Genomic DNA, 20,887 nt, shown 5'->3' on the forward strand with positions numbered 1-20,887 from the left:
GAAAAGAGATTTAAGGCAGAAAGCTGGGCTAGTTAATGTTTATATTGAGAGGACACAGCGCGAGAGAAGGTAGAGAGACAGATCCAGCGGCAATTGCAGGCAGCCATCGCAGGCCTCCTGGTCTCCTTGCGCCCCTAGAAAGAAGGCTGTGCCATGAAGAAAAAGATTACCTTACAACCATCACACCACCAAACACACACAACAGTCTAGATACTTTGATGGAAACTTTATTGGATTTACAATCGCCATCGTCATGAATGAAAATACCAAATGAGAGCATGGAACAAAAATTACAAGGGGAGCAGGGACTACTACAAAGGCGAGGCAGGAAATAGAAAAAAGGCAAAAAACATAAGAAAACTCAGCAATTCTAGTCCCTGGAAAGCACAAGACCGTCGCACTATGGCAAGGTTTCAGGGCATGTCCAAAAATAACTAGTCCTCTCTGCACACACGTCAGCCCAGCACACTGTCTCCACCACTACGCAGAAAAATTCATGGCAATTAGACAAGCTATGAGCTTCCCTTCCCTTCAGCAGTGAAGAAAAACAAACAGCAATGTTGCAAAATTAACTGCAAACAGCTGCAAACTAAACATCAAAACTTTCTTGGCCAGATAACATTTTTACAGGGTCTCACCAACTAACAAAATGTACAAACATCTGAATTTTCTTGGGTCACACTTCTACTCTGACAATGAAGTCAAAGCACTTACAGCCAATGGGAGAAATTCAGACTTTCACTGAATCCCAAGTATATGAGACTAGTTGAGAGGGCCAATTTATAGAGATCTTGATAGAGATCCCAAACTAGAGAGCTTTCATTTCAAAATGCTAACGTGTGACTCTGCAATAGTTACAATGCATTTGTAGCAAAACACACAAACAACACTTGCAAGGAGTTCGAACCAGTCCCGCCACAAACCACAGCATTCACAGTGATAATTGGCACACATGAGCTTGCAATGTCAGTGCCCAATACAAGGTCGCAAAACCACTGTGGACTGAACTCTGGCAGCACCTGACCAGTGAAGTTACTCTCACGTACAGCGGTGAGGGCCAATCTATTCGAGGATCATTAGGCCCCACCTCTGAATTTAGGATCAGATGGGACATGACCCCGCATAAAACAGACTACACAACCACAAGGCCGCTGCACACACCACGCTGAATGCCTCACACAGCCAGCCTGCCACACTATATTGAGCTTTCTGTGACTTTACTTCAGTGCAAAAACCCACCCCAAAAAACCTTCCGCTCCAACAAGCAAACCTTGCACCACCCAGTTCAAGCGAACACGTGCCCACCTTATCCAGTCAACAAGCAAAAGAACACGATGGGCATGTACGAAAGGGATCGGCAGAGGCGCCCTTCTTTGAAAAGTAATGAGGCACACACCTTAATTTGTTTGAAAATATGCGCACAACGGGAGGTGAGTGGGGAAGCAAATGCACGTATTTACAGTGCGTTGCTGCTGCTGCCCATGAAAACACTTCCTCTCAAGGTATACCGCAGCCAGATGGTACGGACTGGTTAGGGCTGAACTGAAAAAACTAGGGAAGGCCTGTCTGACACAAACCCACAATGCTTGCTAGAAAAGCTGCACAGAACTGATTGTGACTGAGGATGGAAAGTTCTGAACCACAACACTGCTCTACAAAATCGCTCCAGAGCTCTGTTTGACTTTGGGTGTCGAGTCTTCCTAGCAGCGCTGCTGAAATCAAACGAACGGCAGAGTCCCGACACTAACTGCCAAGGGGGCACGGACTTCAACTGCACGGGAGGAACAGAATGGGCGATAATGATGTACTTATCTCAGAATGACTCAGGGGGCAGGTGTGCTCTGCTCCTTTCTCAACGTCCAGCATAAGCACCTCGTTACTGTGCTGCAAAACAACCAAGACGCAATGCTCTGTCCTGGCAAATTTACAGAATGCAAAGTCGCGCCACACGAACAGCAACCACCGATGCCAACAAGAAGTTCGTGACACCACTATGCGAGGTAATGAAGTCTTTTTGAAAGAAGGATTAAAAAAAGAGTGCAGAAGGAATTTCGCACACTCCACATCACACCTCCCATTCCTAAACTCGTTCCTCTTATATGACCAGATGCAAAGGAAGAGATGACCATGACTTGATGAAAAGGCAATTAACGCACAAGTAAAGTGAACAAATACGGAGCAGCACTGACCTGCGCCAAACATCCGGCCCTCACATACTGGCACCTCAGTTTGAGGACCAAGCATGGTACATGCAGAAAAAAAATGGAAAGCGCAAATAGACATAGAGCCTGGAAGTTTGTCAAGGGCAAACAAAGCTGCTGACTGACAAAGAGACAGCCTAACGCAACACAAGTTCCTGCATGATAAGAGTGGTGGCTATCCAGCAGCCAATGTCAGGCTCTGAGAACTCCCCAAAGGAAAGAGAAAGACCAAGAAAGTGCCAAGCTTCCTTGCCTTTTGTTCAATGTCATCCCAAAGTGGGTCCTGTGCGTTGCCCAGGGCTGCAAGCTTTGCAAGGTTCCTGGAAAAAAAAAAAGAAGGCAACCGGACTGGCAGCCTCGAGGAAAAGGCCAGTGTGTGCCTGCCTTATTTGTGCCCTACACAGTCCCATCATCTGTGCAGCAAATGACAGCATTGAATGACAGCAATGGCATTTCCAGACTGCACTTTCAGGGTTGGCAGTGTTTCGTGAAACTTGCATTACAAATGATGCTGGCAAGGTCTCTTAAATTTGTCACAAGCAGCCCCCCAAAAGCCTGAATCATACTCTAAGAGAGACCTCGCCACAATGTCGTAGGCTGCATGTAGAACAATAATCCGAATGCACAAAATGAAAACGCCACCCAGAAAATAAATATGGACACTGTTCCTTGGCCTTTCCAGAGAACTGCCGAACAAGCACGATGCGCGCGTGACTGCTGCAACATTTCCAACTCTTCCCTACAATGCTATGCTGAGGAAAGCTTCAGCCAAATGTGATGTGCAACAAAAAGGAAGGAAAAAACGAACTGCCATGCTGTCACACAGATGCCTGCCAAAGCTCGCAGAGCCCACAACAGACAGGCCACACTGGGATAACGCAAAAGAGGTGTGATGTTGAGAGGGTGCGGCAGCACCGGGCTGACGCCGGTGTACACTAAGCGGCCACTTCCTCGGGAGGCTTGGAGCCAGCCGCTGGCACCGCCGGTGCGGGTGCACTGTCCCCCACGGAGGTGATGTTCTCCTTGGCAACCGGTGCTGCTTCCGCCTCCTCTTTCGCATCGGTCATCTCCACGTCCTCCTTGCTTTCCGCTTTGTCCTCCTTGTTGTTGACCTCTGGCTCTTCCTTCTTTTCAGATGCATCTGCGTCAGCCTCGGAGTCCGCTTGCCGGGACTTGCTCGCGCTCTCCTCATTGTTCACCTCTTCCTTCTTGTGCTCCTTGCTCTCCTTGCCAGCGTCCTTGCTGCTGGCAGACTCCTCCTCAGTGGTGGCTGCCGTAGAAGCTTCCTCAGCTGACACATCTTCCTCTTCGTCCTCTTCCTCCTCCTCCTTCTTGGATCGCTTGGAGGCTGGGCCTTTCTTGGCACTGCTGCGTGCTTGCTTGGCAGGGGTCCGCCGTGCAGTCTCCTGCATCATACAGAAACGGGCACATGAGCGACAATGCTGCTTAGGCTTGCAGATAATTCGCTGCCTCAAACACCTTACACGGCACTAAGCCACAGCTCTGCACAGGTGGGAAAAGTGATGCAAGGGCAGGCAATACAGGAAAATTCATTAAATCAGCCCACATTGATTCGCACTGTTGCTTATGCAGAGCTGACAACGCAGTGTGTGTGATGAACTGCTTTTACTGCGACCACTAACGCTTGGGAGAAGGCTCAAGCCCTGCAGCGTTACATTGAAAGAAGCTGCGAACACATGTACCACTATGAAGCATTTCAGCTCCAACATTCACAATGGTATGCAAACAGTAGAGTAACTAACGGAACTACAGGAAATTGGCACTGCCATGCAGTTTTCCTCTCACAAGCTTAACTCCACTGATCAACGCTGATAATGGTTTTTGGAAAGGGCAATGCACGGCATCAGCCGAACTGTCACATTCCGTGACCGGTAGGCATTTCATGAATGACCACGCCTTAAAGGGAAACTGAAACGGTTTTCAAATCGCATGAAATGCTGTGGTTGGGAAGAAAGGACCTTGAAAATCACGTGTGTAAATTTTTTCCCGCTTCTGTCCGCAAACAGAGCTGCAATCGCTTCTTAAAAACCCGCATCTGGCACACCCTCGTCGCTTCCGGAAGCGTCGGGTGAGGGGCGGCAGAGAGGGAGAACTGGCAGGAGTGACGCCATTCGCGGACAGTCGGCCAGCCGTCTGGTTGCGCTTGCTTCGCTGCGGCCCACGCATTGGCGAACCACAGATCAACGTAATCTTCTGCCAGCGCTAGCGCTGTTTACTTTCTCTCGTTCGGGCGTTCCGTGTAATGCTTGAAGCCTGTATATAAACCAGTTTTGGCATGGTGCTTCTTTTGAACAGCGCTCAGCAAACAGCTTGGTAAAATCTGTCGGTTCTCCCCAGCCTCTTCCACGTTAACCAGACAACCTGGTGGTACGCAGCATGCCGAAACTACCTGCACAAAATATGTGCACCAATAGTTCTCTTTTCGTTATATTACTTTCTTACCTGTTTGCAAACTCTTTGCCTTTTCCAGCTGGTTCACATCCAAGCTGACCTACAGCCACTTCCAGAGCTGTTTTTAAGGTACACTGTCATGAACTCTTTTGAGTTTGTTACGCACTGTGTGCCTTCTTGCTTTTTCTTCACTGTGTGCACCTTATGGCAGCACAAGCAATTCTCTTAGTCTTTTATCAGCGTGCAGCACAAGCAGCTGCACCTAACTGAACAAAAAAGCGATTATGTAAGCCTAGTATACTTGAGCAAAGCAAATATTTGCATTCATGAGCGCTTGGTCATGGCTAACTATCGACAATGGCCCCAGAATTCATGCTAATTTGTCCATAAGTCGGAACGGCAAAGTTGTCGAGCCGCGGTAAGCATGCATGTATATCATCCACAAGTAACTCTGCTGGTTATCTCGATACGCAACAGCAGCAACTATATCTCGCAGCACACTAGTTTTGATGAGCAGCACTGCGAGCTCCGGAACGCAGCCATAATTATTGTTCAAAAGCGTCTTCAGCATGCAAAAAAAACAACGCACGGAGGTAAGTGTAGAAGTTTCATGGTTGAGCAGTAGCCCGAACATGAGACAGCAAGAAAGCGCACACGGAAGCTTCCTCTCGGTCGCCTCGTCACTTCGCGCTGCAGTACAGCAGTGAACCCACTCCAGCTCATCCAGTTTGGCATTCTTTTGTAGTTCTAAAAGACTTTTGGGAGTAATGCTTTACTTCGCGAGACTCGTGTAAGCGTGCCGGTGATCTGATTTAGATATGTTTACAGGCGTTACAAGTTGTTCAAGAGAAAAAAAAACAGCGAAAAAGACGCAGGGACAGGAGAAGACACACACAGACTGTCACCGGAAAGAAGTTGGTGGCCAGGCTTTTATGTAGCAGCGGCACACAACGTTTCGGTGCAATTTCCTTTTTTTTATTTCCCCTTGCACATGCACCTAGACAAAGGATATGCACACACATGCATCTACGCAAAACATATGTATCAGTCGAGATTTGGTTTTCGTGTTACCCTGGTAGGACGTGAAAGGCCCATACTGGGTTAACGAAATCTCAGTCTTGCAGGCACCGCCATGCGGTCGCTTCTCTATTACTTAGCTTCTTATCCAGCGGTGGCACCAGTTTTCTGTTTAGTCTGTAGTTCTCAACGATTTTGGAATAGGCTTGCGCGTGCTCGTCCAGGTTCCGTCAGTCCGGCGGCTCCACGGTTACCCGGAAGCAGAGAATATGGAAATGCACTGACTACCGAGGATTTGACGAAGATATTGATAGCAGAGAAAGCTGGGAAGCCCTGCTGCGCCGCGAAGAACCCGCTCGGCAGAAACAAGCAGATCCGCCTGGCGGCTGAGGCCGGGAATAGATAAAATCTCTTTGTTAGCCTTTAGTCACGGAGGCTCCGGCCCCCGCCATCCAGGCCTGCGTGCCAGGGGCGGTGAGTACTAAGGTGTCTCCATTTCCGGTGGAAATGACAGCTCAAATAAAAGCTGTCATCCATGCATCCATCCATTCGAGATTTCTAACACATGAAAATGTCGCGCCATGACCTTCGCTGTTGGCGCACTTAGCGGCGTCGTTGGTTCCACCATTTTCTAAAGTTGCTGATGGCTCGAACATACATGGTGAATGTCCAAACTGTTCAACACTGCTTGAATTATCCATAATTTCCAAAACATAGTCCTTAAAAGCCAGCTGAAGCAACGCGCTACACAGCAACGCCGTCGATGCTGGCCGGAGATCCCCGTGGAGGAAGTCACGACGGTACCGGCCAATCACGGGCAAGAGCGACGTTAGCTCGGCGCCCCGAGGCGATGGGTCGTGGTTTCTTCTAAACAACAGCTTTCTGCATTTATTTCCGCTATTTTTGAATGAAGTATTGTTTTTCAGCAGACTAAAAGCTATAAAATGACGTAGAGAACTCATTTTTTTCGAAAAGTGCTTTAGCTTCCCTTTAAGTGGTCAGCAAATATGTGGGTTTCAATGGTGGCTAAGCGGGCATGTAATAATGGGGTTTTACTATAATGTGAGATGAACTCTGACAGTGATGAACTAAGGAAAAACTCTATAATCGTGTAAATAAGGTATGTCAAACCAAAACCGCATTAAGCAAGCGCTCAGGAATCGTTATTCACTTGAGATGAAAACTTCCCGAGATTTTGAATGCCAAAAGATCTGCAATATTCTTTTACCCCACCTTATGCAATGAAAACTACCTTGTGCCATGGCACTCTGTGGCCAAAGCTGCTCTTGCACCATAAAAATTCATCATCATCATCATCATCAAGTATTAGAAATGATCAAATACAGTTGCAGACGAATCTTTCAGACTTGGCGCGACCCGAAAAGGATGACTTTGTTGCGAAAAACTGGCCACAAAAATCAAAGCTGACCGTTATCCATGTTCCATTTGCAAGCAATTATATCAGATAGTGTTTGAGCCAGAGTGCCATGCTTTTGTCGTGTCCGTACGACCCCACAGCACCAATACCAGCCTGCAACGTGCCGAAATGTACACCACGTGCCGTACTACGCACGCCGGCGAAGTGAGAAAAGCCACCATTTCTCGGGACAACGAAAGTCGTGAAGAACGAGAGAAAGAACTCGCAAAAAGAAGCAAGTGGAACTGAGCACCTCCAACTACACCTCAACCCCTGCGTACCCCCATCTGCCCCACACCATGGGCAGCATTGCCTAAACCTCGACACAGTGCCGCTGTCCCATTTTCAACACGACAGCACGCCTTAGCGGCGTTCCGAAAAATGTTGTGTTGTGTTGAGTTTAATGGCACATAAGCAGCTAAGGCTATCATGCGCCAGGCTCAAGGTATATGAACACTTTTCTGTAGGTGGGAGGAACATGGTTGTGTAGAGGACTTAAATTGCTATTTCGTTCTGGTAGTAATAAGAGAAAGAAGAAATTTTATAAATGGCTAAAAATAAACGCTTTCAAGAAGGTCAGATAACCTCAGTAGCCATCCTTGGCTGGGATCCTGAGGCTCCCAACCATTCAAATAACCACCTCAGCCCTCTCATGGAATGAGAAAATGGCTGAAATGCATCATATTGTAAAGCAAGGCTGTGGATCAAAATTTACAGTTTCTGAAGAACACCTGCTTCTTTTAAAAAGCTAAAAACGGAAGATATGTTAACAATGGCATTTTCGCCTAAAAGCAGCGCTGGGTGTAAAGGAATGTATTCATTATAAAACTTCGTAAAGTGCTTATTTCTTAGTTTTTCGAGTTTTGCGCAAGAGAATAAAATATGGTTTATTGTTAGTTCGTCTTGAATTCTTTCACAACGAGGTATGTCTTGTTTCGCTGGTAAGAAATTAAGTGTAATGTATGTATGTCCAATGCGAAGACGACATAAAATTACTTCAATAAATCGTTCCTGGTGCCTACAGGTCTTCCATTCACCCAGGACAGGTTTTACAAAGTGCAGCTTGTTGTTAACCTCGTCGTCCCAAGAGGCCTGCCATTTTTCTCTCAATTTATTCTGGACTAACTTGATGCAGTCCTTATGCGGTATGTTTACTGGTTTTATTTTTGCGTTAAGGGCAAGTGCGGCGCTTGCATCAGCCCTCTCATTTCCGCTGATGCCCACGTGACTGGGAACCCAGCACGTGGGCATTATGTATTATGTATGCATTATGTATTAAGTTTCCTATTAAGGGTTCGGTTGCATTTCTGGGGTTTATTGCTGTAATTACGCTGAGGGAGTCACTGTAGATAGCACTGTTCTGTATGTTTTTCTTCAATATTTGTTCTACAGCTAGAGCAATGGCGTAGCATTCTGCTGTAAAGATTGAAGCACACTGAGGCAGCCTGACTACTTTTTCCCATTTCCCTTGCACTATCGCGCTCCCTACATTGAGTGCTGTTTTAGATCCATCTGTGTAGAAATCTGTGCTATTCTTGTATTTTTCACTTACTCCAAGGAACTCTTGCTGTATATATTCCAGTGGGGTATGTCTTTTTTGAATGTGTGTCAGTGCGAAATCGCATACACCAGGAAACAAGTACCAAGGTGGCAACCTATCGGGTCTCTGGGCAACATCAGGAAGTGCATCTAGTATGTTTATTTCTTGGCGTATTTCTTCAAAGCGGAGGAGCAATGGTTTTACAGCTTGAGGTTTGTTGGTGAACAGTGTTCTGGATGGGCATTTTGTAACTATGGTGTAACAAAGATGTTTCGGTAGCGACCTTATTTTCAGTACGTATGCACAGGTAAGCATTGTTCTCCTGTTGGTGAGGCTCGGCTCATTTGCTTCCACGTGAAGGCTATTTATGGGTGATGTTCTGTAAGCACCAGTTGAAAGGCGCAACCCGAGGTTTTGTACTGGATCTAGCTTTTTAAGGTATGATGGCCTCGCAGACCCATACACTATGGATCCATAGTCTAACGAAGAGCGTACTAGAGAGCGATAGACGTGCAATAGGCACCTCCTATCCGATCCCCAACACTTCCGTGAGAGTACTTTGAGTATATTCAGGGATTGAGTGGTTTTCTTTTTTAGGGTGTTTATATGTGGTAGAAACGTTAGCTTTTTGTCAAAAGTTAAGCCTAAAAATTTGTGTTCTTGTTTTACTGGAAGTGTGGTGTCGTTCAAGTGGAGGGTAGGATTAATCTGCAGTCCTCTCTGCAGCGAGAAAAGAACCGCAACAGTTTTCTGTGGAGAAAACCTAAATCCATTTCTGTCTGCCCAAAGTGCTAATTTGTTTATTGTGAGTTGTAGTTGTCTCTCACAAGTTGCCAGGCTAAAAGATGTGCACGCAATTTGAAGGTCATCAACGTAGACCGAGTACATAATGGACCGTGGAATTATACTGGTTAAAGAATTCATTTTTACTATGAACAATGTAGTACTTAAAATGCATCGCTGAGGAACGCCGTTTTCCTGAGTAAAATTATTTGAGAGGGTTGCGCCGAGACGAACTTGGAAAGAACGGTTGGATAAAATGTCGCTCAAATATTTCAGCATCCTCCCGCGGATACCAAGCTCTGCCAGGTCGCGAAGAATCCCGAACCTCCAGGTCGTGTCATATGCCTTCTCCATATCGAAAAAAACTGAATGGCAGTGTTGCCTGTGTATAAAGGCCTCTCGGATTGTGTTTTCCAGGCGGACTAAATGGTCGACTGTGGAACATGTTTTTTTAAAACCACATTGGTGGACATCAAGAAGCTCTCGGGATTCTAGAATAAACATTAATCTAATACTTATAACACTCTCAAAAGATTTGGCAAGAAAGCTTGTAAGGGTTATAGGCCTGTAACTGTTAGGGGAGGTTGGTGGCTTTCCTGGGTTTAGAAATGGAACAATAACGGCTTTTTTCCAAGCAGCTGGTATTTTCCCTACTACCCATATTTTGTTAAAAAAATTTACCAGAACTTCTACAGATTGCTCAGATAGATGGGACAGCATTTTATAATAAATTTCGTCGGGGCCTGGTGCAGTTTGTTTACTTATAGATAGTACTCTATTTCTTGAAGTGTAATCAAATTATTGTAAGGCTCGTTTGTGCTGCCTGCCGTAGGGAGCCTTTGTTTTTCGGTTGTGTTTTTGTATTTTAAGAATGACTGTGTATAGTGGGAAGAACTAGAAACTATAAAAAAATGTTGCCCCAAAATGTCTGCTTGTTCTTTAATACTTGTCTGAACACCAGGATCCGTCAGCAGAGGAAGGGTGAATGGGGAATAGCTGCCATTTACTTTTCTATCTGCTCCCACAGTTTTTTTGATGTTACCGAGCTGTTTATTGAAGACACATAATTTTGCCAGGACATTTTTTCCGCGTTCCGCCGTATATATCGGGCTTTAGCTTTTGCCTTTTTGAAAACTATTAGATTTTCGTGAGTAGGATACCTACGAAATACACCCCAGGCCTTATTTTGTTGTTTTTTGGCTTCCCAACATTCTCGCGTCCACCATACCTTGTGGTTCAGGCGCACCACGCCTGTGGACAGGGGAATAGCTAGCCATGCAGCATCGATGATACACTTTGTGAGAATTTCATTGAGTTCATCTATTCTAAGTGTTTCTGAGTAAATGTCTTCTAATCTGGCCTTTTCTCTAAACAACGCCCAATCAGCTAAATGTAGCTTCCATCGCCGTGGTTTGGTAGGGATGACTGCAGGTGAGGATGATAGGCTTATAAAAACTGGTAGGTGATCACTCCCAAACGGGTTGTCTAAAACGTCCCACTTAAAATCGCTAAAAACAGAAGGTGAACAAAAAGGCAGGTCTAAACTGCTCATTTTCCCAGACGTTGGAGAACAGTATGTGGCCTTTTTCGTATTTAAAAGACATACATTATTCGTCACGATAAAATCTTCGATTATTTGACCTCTAGCGTGACAGCGTTCGCTTCCCCACAGAGAGGAGTGAGCATTAAAATCCCCAAGTAACAGGTATGGCTCTGGAAGTTCTCTGATCATTCCGAAAAATGAAACTCTTGGATTCCAAGAAGTCTGAAATATCGGTTGTGAATATGCTCACGTTCCTATGAGATGAGTGATGGTCCCACAATAAAGTCCAAAACAATGTGCAATTTCAAATTATTGGAGTGTGAAAAATCATTCGGCTACTGCATTCGCACAAGCCCACAAGTTTTATGCCCCAAAGGCCCTTCTGGTGCCCCCTTCATCTATTTTTCTCCAGCCTCGTGACACGCAAAACAGAAAAGGCATCGAGTAGTCCAAGTTACCTTGATTGCAGGATCCATTGGTCACTGTGGCTCACAGCAGACAATTTATGAACAATGCAAGCCATAAGAGGTGCAAGCGCTACAGTCACTCTGCTTTCTAACTTGCATAACAAAACAATGCATCTCGTCATTCCCTAAATGAACTGAGCTCAAAAATAAACACCTGGATTGCAGAGCACATGCATGTAACCTCACCAGTTTCAACGATGCCAATCTTTATCAGTACACATGCTATCATAGGCCACAAACTGCAGGATTTCTTGTATCTAAAGTGTGTTCTGCGTGCACTGTATGGTCAGTTTCAGGTGGCCACCATGCCCTCAAGGTCTGCCCATTTCACCACGCCTTTCACTTTCACACGCCTCTGCACGATCACGGCAAACAGAAACATGCTAAATACCGTATTTATACGATTGTAAGTCAACCCCCCAAATCGCATGTCCGAAAAGAAAAAAAAAGTTGACGCGAATGTAAGTCGACCCCCCCCCCCCCACCCCCCCCAAATCGCATGTCCGAAAAAAAAAAAAAAAACACCGGTGGAGCGCTTCAAAAACGAAAATTTATTGCATAGATGGGCTATTTACCCTCACTTGAGTCATCTTCAGTGGTACTGCTGTCGTCGTCATCGCCGCTGCGATCCCACAGCACATCGTCCTCCATGGAAAGCCCGCACTTCCTAAATGATCGCACCACGACATCGCGTGGAACGGCCGCCCAAGCGGAAATCACCCACCCGCACACAGCCGCAAGGGAGGCTCTCTTCACGCGCCCCGTTGGTGTAAGTTCCCGCCCTTCTGCCGCCAGCCACTCGTACTCACGCCGCAGCAAGTCTTTGAATGGCTTGTTAATGCCAACGTCTAGCGGCTGCAGCTGCCCCGTCAGACCGCCGGGAATCACCAGCATATCTGTATCTTCTTTTCGGAGCTCTGCCTTCACTTTCGCGGTAAGGTGGCCGCGAAATGAGTCCAGCACGAGGAGGTTCGGATTGCGATTTCTGAGGGATGCCCCTGGCCTCAAAAGCCACACCCGACGGTACCAATCAATAACTAAGTCGTCCGTCATAAAGCCTTTTTCGTTCACTCGCACAATCACACCTTTCGGGAACATTTCCTTTGGCATAGTATTCCTTTTGAAGACGATGTACGGTCGGAGCTTTGTGCCATCTGACAAGCATGATAGCATAACAGTGAACCGAAGTTTTTCATTTCCTGTCGTGAGAAGCTTAAACTCGCGAGCTCCCCTCACTCTCACTGTTGTGTTGCTCGTCATGTCGAAGTAGACGGGAGTCTGGTCCGCATTGCCGATTTGGCCGAGCAGGTATCACTGCGAGTCGCGGAGCTTGAGGTAGTGCCTATGGAAGGCGAGAACTTTCTCCTCGTAAGCAGCAGGCAGCTTCTGGCATACACTAGTACGTCGACGATGAGAGAAGCCAGCCCTCTTCATAAATTTCGAAGCCCAAGCCCTGCTGGCTTTGAAGTCTGTTCAGAGTATTCCAGCTTCCGCAACAAAGACCCAGCCTCGTTGCGTGATCATTTCGCACGTCACTGGAAGGGACCGATCACGTATTTCGGTGACATACGCTGCAAGCTTGACCTCCAGCTCCAGAAAGCGTCCCGACTTCGGCCCGCGGTAACCTCTTCGCTTGGAGCCGAAATCGAAAATTTTGTCTCGCTGCTTCCACCACTCCCGCACCAACCGTTCAGAAACGTCAAACTTGCGGCCCGCCGCGCAGTTGTTGGTTTCTTCGGCGTAAATGATGGCCTCCCTCTTAAACACTGCAGTGAATGAGCGCCAAATGCTTTTCGAACCTGGAGAGCTCATGGCGAAGCACGCGGCCGGCAGTCGAGTCAAAAGCGCCAACTCCAAGCACCACCAAACAAAGAGTGATCGGTGTCAGGGCGTTGGCTCTTCCAGCAAACATCGGCATTCCCCAGAAGCGCCGATGTTACGTATTACGCAACCAACTGAAATAGCGGCTCTTCCATCAGCTAGCGACACTCCCGGGCGCTGGCGCAGCCCTTGCCGCGAGTGAAATGAAATGAAATTGGTTTTGGGGGAAAGGAAGTGGCGCAGTATTTGTCTCAAATATCAGCGGAAGAGATAAAGGAGGGAGTGAAAGAAGAAAGGAAGAACGAGGTGCCGTAGTGAAGTGCGCCCGAATAATTTCGACCACCTGGGGATCTTTAACCTGCTGTACTGACATCGCACAGCACATGGGAGCGAAACGCTGCCGCCGCGGTCGGGTTCTAACCCGGGTATCCTGTTCAGTAGCACTGAACCATCGCGGTGGGCAACGGTGTGCGCAGTAAAAATAAAAAATTAAAAATCCTGGCCAAAAAGCCCGCGGAATACCTGAATTTTACGCTTGGAGCTGTAGAGCAAACAAAAACTTCTAACATCGCAGTAGCGTCCCTGATTGTTTTTCTTGCTTTTATTGGCAGTTCAAGGTTTCGTTTTTGATTGTAAGTCGACCCCCCCCACTTCGGAATTTTAAATTTCAAAAAAAGGGTCGACTTACAATCGTGTAAATACGGTACATATGCTTTAAAGCAGACACAAAATTCAACACGGTGGTTACCACATACAGAAGCAGCATCAAAAATGCACTCTTTACCTTGAATAAGCAAGCTTTCAGAACTTTTGCATTTTGGAAATACAGTCGCCGACCGATTTTTCACTCTCTCTAGGGACCACAAAAACAACCGAGAAATCGGGCAGTCCAGAAAATCAAATTTCACCGAAAAAATCCCGAACTTAATACCAATACGCCGGAGGAAGGGGTCACCTGTATCACACAAATTCTAAAGCTGCTCATGACTAAATTTCGCCGCACAACATGTGCACACACGATGGGCGGCGATCGCTTTCACGAGTTCAGCCTGCCTGTGCTGCCCCCGGCATGTCGTCGATGACCGCACAGGTTGGGACAAACTCTAAAAGGGAAAGCGAACATGCTGCTGCGAGAACTGCGCTGCGCCCGCAGTAAGATGGGTCCTGAACGAGAACGCGAAGATAGATGGCGAAACAATAAGAACCGAGAAACAACCGAAGCAAGCGCTCCGTCAGCGTTGGCCTTCGTCATGAGGCCTAGTGACTAGAGTCATAATCGGCATCGTATCCGGCGATATGCACTCTGCGGCGGCTTGCGTATGATGAGAGGTGTCTTGCCTGTCATCGAAACGCCAGCTGTTTATGGTTTTATGACAGAAAAGTCAGGGTTGCGGTGCATTTTGTTGCGGGTACGCAGACCACTTTGAAATGCACCACCATTTCCTCCCACGCTGGCAGTCTCCGTAAAACCGTACGCCTCCCACGCGCTTCGCTGCTACCTCTTTCCATATTCAAGGCGAAAGACTCGGCACATACGAGTTGCGAGAACTACTGTTTAATTTCGTGCGGCGGAAGACATTGAAGAACAGTATGAATTCGAAACCATGCAGGCGCAATTTGTGAACTGCGCAGAATTTCAGCATCGCAAGAGGCTCCCTTTAAGCTTGAATTTCGTTTTGTTTGATCAAGTTTTCAATCTCTCCTGTAGTTTCAATTAATGAGGCTTCACTGTACACAATATATGGCAGCTTGGGTATTAGCGGCGAGTGCGAACGAGGTCCGAAAAATCGAGCAATCAGTTGCAGTGCGCCCGAAATTTCAGGCGCTCTTATACATTAAAGTTCGAATAATCAAGCATGTCCGGAAAATCAGGCACTCGAATTTGTGGTTGTCGACTGTAGTCATGAAGTGTGAATAAGTACGAAAGTTTGAAGCCTGCGAAATCTGCAGGCAACTGGAATAGCCTCGGTCACTTTGGTTTGTCGCAGATAAGTACGCATCTGAAAACATGGTTTGCCTATGTTGCCTGGCATAAAGTTGAGGGTAATTTCCAAGAGAAATGGTTCTGGCTGTACAAACAGGAGGTTCGGTCGAAAATCAGAGGCCTCTTGGACAAATTGGGTAAGCTGAGAGGTACGCATCTGGATTTTGGCTTGCGTATACGCTACCACAGGCAGAGCAGCCACTGAATGCTAAGCTCAGGAAAGCAGTCACCATTTGTCATCTCTCTACATTCTACATGCTGGGGTTTACAATTGTTAAGCATCACAATAGGCACAAAACTGACCTATCAAGGAGTGTAAGGGCCGCACCCTGTTTTCTGAAAGGAAATAGAAAAAAATATCCCTGTAAGGGCCGCACCCAAACTTTCCAGGACCCACAGGGGAATTCAGTCATTCCAGCTCCTGTAGGTGGCGCGGCGGCAGCACGACATAGCGGACAAGGCAGTGATAGCGCCGATGCCACAGCGTGCGTCTCTGTTGAAGCAAAGTGGCTTCTTGAAGTTCTGGCACTTTGGTGCGATTCTTAGAGTCTAGATAAGCAGCAGTACATGATTGTCGGTTATTAATAAGATCCTGCGCTTAAGTTTGAGTGCATTACAGGCACAGATTAAATTTTTATCGATATGAGCATGGAATCGCTAGTTCGCAAGTGCCGCAAAAACTCCGAAACTTGCGAACTCAGCATAGTAAAGTGCGAAAACACATTTATCTGTAATTTTTTGCGCGTTCACATTCTTGTTCACCTGAAAGCGGAAAGAAACTACTTTAACGACCCAAACAGTCTGACGCTATATTTCGTGCCTACACGAGCGCGGACCTTACCCGTATAAATACGTTATGTGCATCTATTGCGCGCTGATCTTATGACACAACTGAAAACAAAAAATCAGCAGTTGGTAACGCTGGCCACGATCCATGGCGTAATATAACTGCACGTACCAATTACAACAGTGATCAAAATCAACTTTTTAATGTGGCTGTATCAATGAAGCCAGAAAGATCAAAATCCTTGAGCCTACAATTTTGACTCGTGATTGGCTGCTTGTTTAGGTAAACAGAAAAGTTTTACCAGCAGTCTCCATTTTCTCACGGAGGAATTCTGTTCGGTGGTGCTGAATGTGGGTGGAGCGTTACTGCAGATTTAATTGTATCCGACTATAGTCTACCTGCAGCATACGTTGGTCACATACCGTATTTACACGCATAATTTGCACCCTCGCATAATTTGCACACCCTTAACTTATCACCCGGGTTTACAAAAAAAAAAAAACATCTTTTACTCGCATATTTTTGCACCGCGCTGCGCTAGACCACCACCATGCACGCGGGCTCTACCCAGTAGCATTCGGCTATTCCGTGTGTTTGTTCGGAAGGCTTTTTGAATGTTTTCTGCACTGGGCATTCATGGTGGTGTCAGAAACCGCTGTTACAATCGCGGAGGCACCAGCTGCATCGCCACTCAGGACGGCCAGCTTCCAGGGAGGATCGGCAGCTGATAGAAGAGCCAACACCGCTGTTTGTTTGGCTAATGCATGTGACTCGACTGCCGGCTACACTTTTCTTGGTGGCTCTGACGGCTTGTGTTTGGTTGTTCGGTCGTGTCTTGCGATGGGATATCTCAACTATACGGCAAGTTTCAAAGTGCTTGTCAGCGCCTTGTCACGGCGCGGAGCGGCAAAGCCAGCGAGAATAACCGCGTGCGCACAAGTTTGTCCATAGACGACAATCGTTGTGTCGGCAAACTAGTGTGCACGTGGCTATTCTCGCCGGCTTCGCAGCTCCGCGCCGTGATAAGGTGCCGACAAGCAGTTTGGTCGACGCTCGCGCAACACTGTTAAAGAATTGTTTGGTGTGATAATTGATTTATTGATTCGCGCTTGCTATCCCGGACGAAGTTGCGAAAGCAAACTTACGGAATCCGGAACTACCAAACAATTGGCTGGGCCGCAAGCGATGACGCTGTTTTAGCGTCTTATTCAGCTTCATGCATGCACGTTCATGCCATCCCGCAAGGGAAGGTGGGGGTTCGCGTCTTTTCATATAGAATGAACTTTTTTTCTGGGGTGCGGCCAACGTGGGGTGCGGGTCCGGGTGCTGACGTATACGCAGCAACATACACTATACCTATACTGCGCGTTATGACCTCTGTGGAGTCTTTTAAGTCGCGCTCGCGCGAAATCCCCGCGTAATTTGCGCACCCGCTTCTTTGAGCCCTAATTTCTGAATAAAAAGTGCAAATTATGTGCGTAGATACAGTAAGCAGTAAAAAAAGAGGCAGTGTAGCTGTTGTTTGAAGTGACAGCAAGGAGGTTGTCCGAGCTTTATAATTAGCGCTCAAAATGTGTTTTTGACTAGTGGGGGAAAACGCTTTGATCGAATGAGCAGACGACAGTTGCCAAGAAGCGTTTGCGGTAATTCATCCAATTTGCGCATTATGTCCGAGAACTGTAGGTACAATATTGTGGAGTTCTTGCTATTCATATTGCCATTTAGCAGTTACCGTGTTCAATCCAGAAAGCTGTTTTTAATCCAGACTAGAATGAACTGAAGCGCCTTTGTTTTCTGCAAACGTCTGCCATAAAATATAACCAATAAACTTCATATCAGCTCAGTGTTTAAGCACTGTACTGGTTTCACGCAGCTGTAACACGCTACGCTGGTCGAATGAACAAAACTCCGAACAGGAATGCATTGACGACACGGTGTGGTGGCGTCAACAGAGTACGTCGCTGAGGAACAGAAGGGTCACTGGGCTCAAACACGTTATCAACCTGCAGAATGCACTAAACCACTGCTTTTTGAACTCTTTACGTGTTTGCAGAAACAACGTGTTTGTTGTTTGGGATGTTCCACATCGTAGAATAACAGAATATGCTCATTTCTGACGCATATCTTACGCTCCTAACCACTGCGATTGCACACGCAGCGCAGAGCGATCACCGGCTCGCCGCTTCAGGAAGAGGCCGTGTGGCGCCGCCACCGTCGCTCGAACGACCGAATAGCCTTTGAAATGCATGTGCCATGTCCTTTGCAATCAGCTTCGGCTGCGAGCAGCGGTGCACTTGATCGCAGAGACAACACATGCGCACAGGAGCTTCCAGGTGCTGCCCGCAAATGGCGCCCAAGGCCACGGCTCATCATCATCATGTGGTAGCGTGTTAGTTCACCCTAGTTGTGGCTTTCGCCTGCTGCCGCCGAGCACTGCAGTTTTAGCACGATGGGCAAGCACCTTAACAGCTACACGGCTGGGAGTTTGCTGTCAAACACGGCAAGTGTGCGGCAGGCAGGAAATTCGACGCAGCCGAGAAGAGCGTCCGACGATGGTGCAAACAAAAGGATGCATTGAAGAACGCAAGCTGCAAAAAGCGCACTTTCCGAGGCAAGCCGTGCAAGTTTTCCGAACTCGAAGAAGAGTTGCTCTGCTAAATGATGGAAGTGCGGAAAAACGCCTACGCGTTGACAGCTCACATGCTGTGCGACTTCTAGTGGGATGAGTGTGCATCAGAGCACAGCACCAGCTCGGAGTCGGAATACTCCGCAAGTGAAGACTATCGTCGAATAAATGCCACTCATTCCCTGATTGATATTTTTACTTATTTTTTTTTTGCACATCGCATGTATGGGCCGCACTCTGAAAATTGGCCCTCAAATCTGGGAAAAAAAAGTGCGGCCCTTACACGCATTTATACAGTATTCACCCAATGCCTTACTGCAACCACTCGGCATTCAGAAGTTAAAGCAGTAATATTCTTGATGATGATGATTATAAATTTTTATCGCATCTGTGGCCAAAGAGTGCCATGGCACAAGGTTGTTTTTTCTACTCAAGGTGGGGTCAGAGACACATATCCCACGCATTTCACCCTAAAGAAGCCGAGCACCAGGCAGGGGAAAGCTTGTGCCAATTGTATCACCAGTGGATATCCGGCAGCACTGGGGATTGAACCCCGCACCTTCCGAAAGTGAGGCAGATGCTCAAACGACTTGGCCACCGATGCGGTTTATTCTGAGGCTATATTTTCATACTAACGAATTTTTTTGATGCTTACACGATTCCTTCGACTCGAAAAAAAATGGTTGCCAACTGTATGCCTTCCGTCATTTCCTGGCCCCATACCCTCCCTGCAAGTACAGTCACAGACCGATTTTTTGGACTCAAAGGGACCCGAAAAATGGTCTGAATAATCGAACAGTCCAAAAAATCTACAATGTACAAAAAAAATCACTTTATCGAGATGAAATCGGCTTTAAAAAGTCACTGATTTTACCTTGAAGCCAATTTCTCTTGGTGGCAAAAATTTGCGCCTGTATTTACACCAAAGTTGTGCTTTCACTGTACACGCTAGACAGCAAGGTCGCGGCGTTTAGTTGAATACTTCCCACGCTTCTTTGACGGACCTGGCGAGGCCATGTTGTCCACAACCTGAGTGTGCACTACAACGCTCGTCAAACACACGCAAAGACAAGGCACTTTTCGTTCAAAGCGGTGGTACCGCCGGACGAAATCACACAACGACGAACGGATGTAACTTCGTGAAGACGGAGCACCACTCGGTCGGAGAAATCCAAGTGACGAAACAGCCAATGACGAACGTATGAGACCCACCACGGTGGCTCAGTGGTTAGGGAGCTTGGCTACTGATCCGGAGTACCCGGGTTCGAGCCAGACCGCGGCGGCCGCGTTTCGATGGAGGTGAAACGCAAAGGCGCCCATGTGCTGTGCAATGTCAGTGTACGTTAAAGATCTCCTGGTGGTTGAAATTATTCCGGAGCCCTCCGCTACAGCACCTCTTTCTTCCTTTCTTCTCTGTCCCTCCTTTATCCCTTCCCTTAATGCACTGTTCAGGTGTCCGCCGAGCCCCAACAACCAATTTTCAACATGTAAGACAAGTGATAACTGCCCGTAACAACGGTGGCGACAAAAGCAAGTTGACGCCAATGACAATACAACTGCCGCCTCGAAGTGTCAAGAGATCGCAGGACCTCTACTGGCAAAAATGAGGTACCAAAAGTATGCCAAGCCAATCTAACTGCAGAGTAAATCCCCCTCAATTCTAGATGGCGACTTTTGTGCCGGCGAAAAGCCGATAAGATGGCCGATTTTGGCCGATTTTGGCCTGCAGGCGACTGAAATTAGTCCGAAAAATCAATCTTTCGAACTTTGAAAGTCCGAAATATCCGTCGTGAATATGTATGTGCCTTTATGAGGTTACTGACGGTGCCTCATCGAAGTCCGAAATATCCTACAAGCCTGAATTACCTGTCGGCTGTATACGGTGATGCCCTTCGCAAACTTAACTGCACTTAACCTGCATTCTTTTTCCTCTCTGTTCGCTAAATTTGCTTCAAAAGCACAAAGCGCCACTCACAGCCTTGGCCTGGCGCTGCTGCCGTGCTGGCGGCGTTGCTGTGGGGGTGCCTCGCGTCTGGGAGCGGGTGCGCCGGCGGCCGCTGTCTGGGTCGCTGCTGTCCTTGTGGCCGAGCTCCTTGAGCAGAGCCTCACCCTCCTTGGCGGCCGCCTCCAGGCTGCTCACGCGCTTGCCCGCTGCAGTCTTGCTCTCGCGCTGGGACCTTGGCTGAGAGAGAGAAAAAGAAAATGCACCCATTGTCAGTTTGCCCCTAGTGCACCCAACACATCCAAGAAGTGCTGCACCCACAGGGAGACGCACAACAGTGAGCTGAA

At 47.3% G+C, this 20,887-nt stretch overlaps 1 protein-coding gene across 4 annotated transcripts in view; it reads right to left on the reverse strand.

The window, feature by feature from the left end:
- Positions 1-211: 211 nt before the first annotated feature.
- Positions 212-20,887, reverse strand: part of LOC144121600 (uncharacterized) — a 31,573-nt gene continuing 10,897 nt past the window's right edge. For all 4 annotated transcript variants that reach the window (XM_077654898.1, XM_077654899.1, XM_077654900.1 and 1 more), the window contains exons 3-4: positions 20,574-20,780; positions 212-3,607 (exon numbers count right to left, since the gene is read on the reverse strand). In XM_077654898.1, the coding sequence (XP_077511024.1) occupies positions 3,137-3,607; positions 20,574-20,780 (678 nt within the window). In that variant the 3' untranslated portion in view covers positions 212-3,136. The remainder of the gene's footprint in view (positions 3,608-20,573; positions 20,781-20,887) is intronic.

This window comes from Amblyomma americanum, chromosome 2, assembly GCF_052857255.1.
Source record: "Amblyomma americanum isolate KBUSLIRL-KWMA chromosome 2, ASM5285725v1, whole genome shotgun sequence".
NCBI classification, from domain to species: Eukaryota; Metazoa; Arthropoda; class Arachnida; order Ixodida; family Ixodidae; genus Amblyomma; species Amblyomma americanum.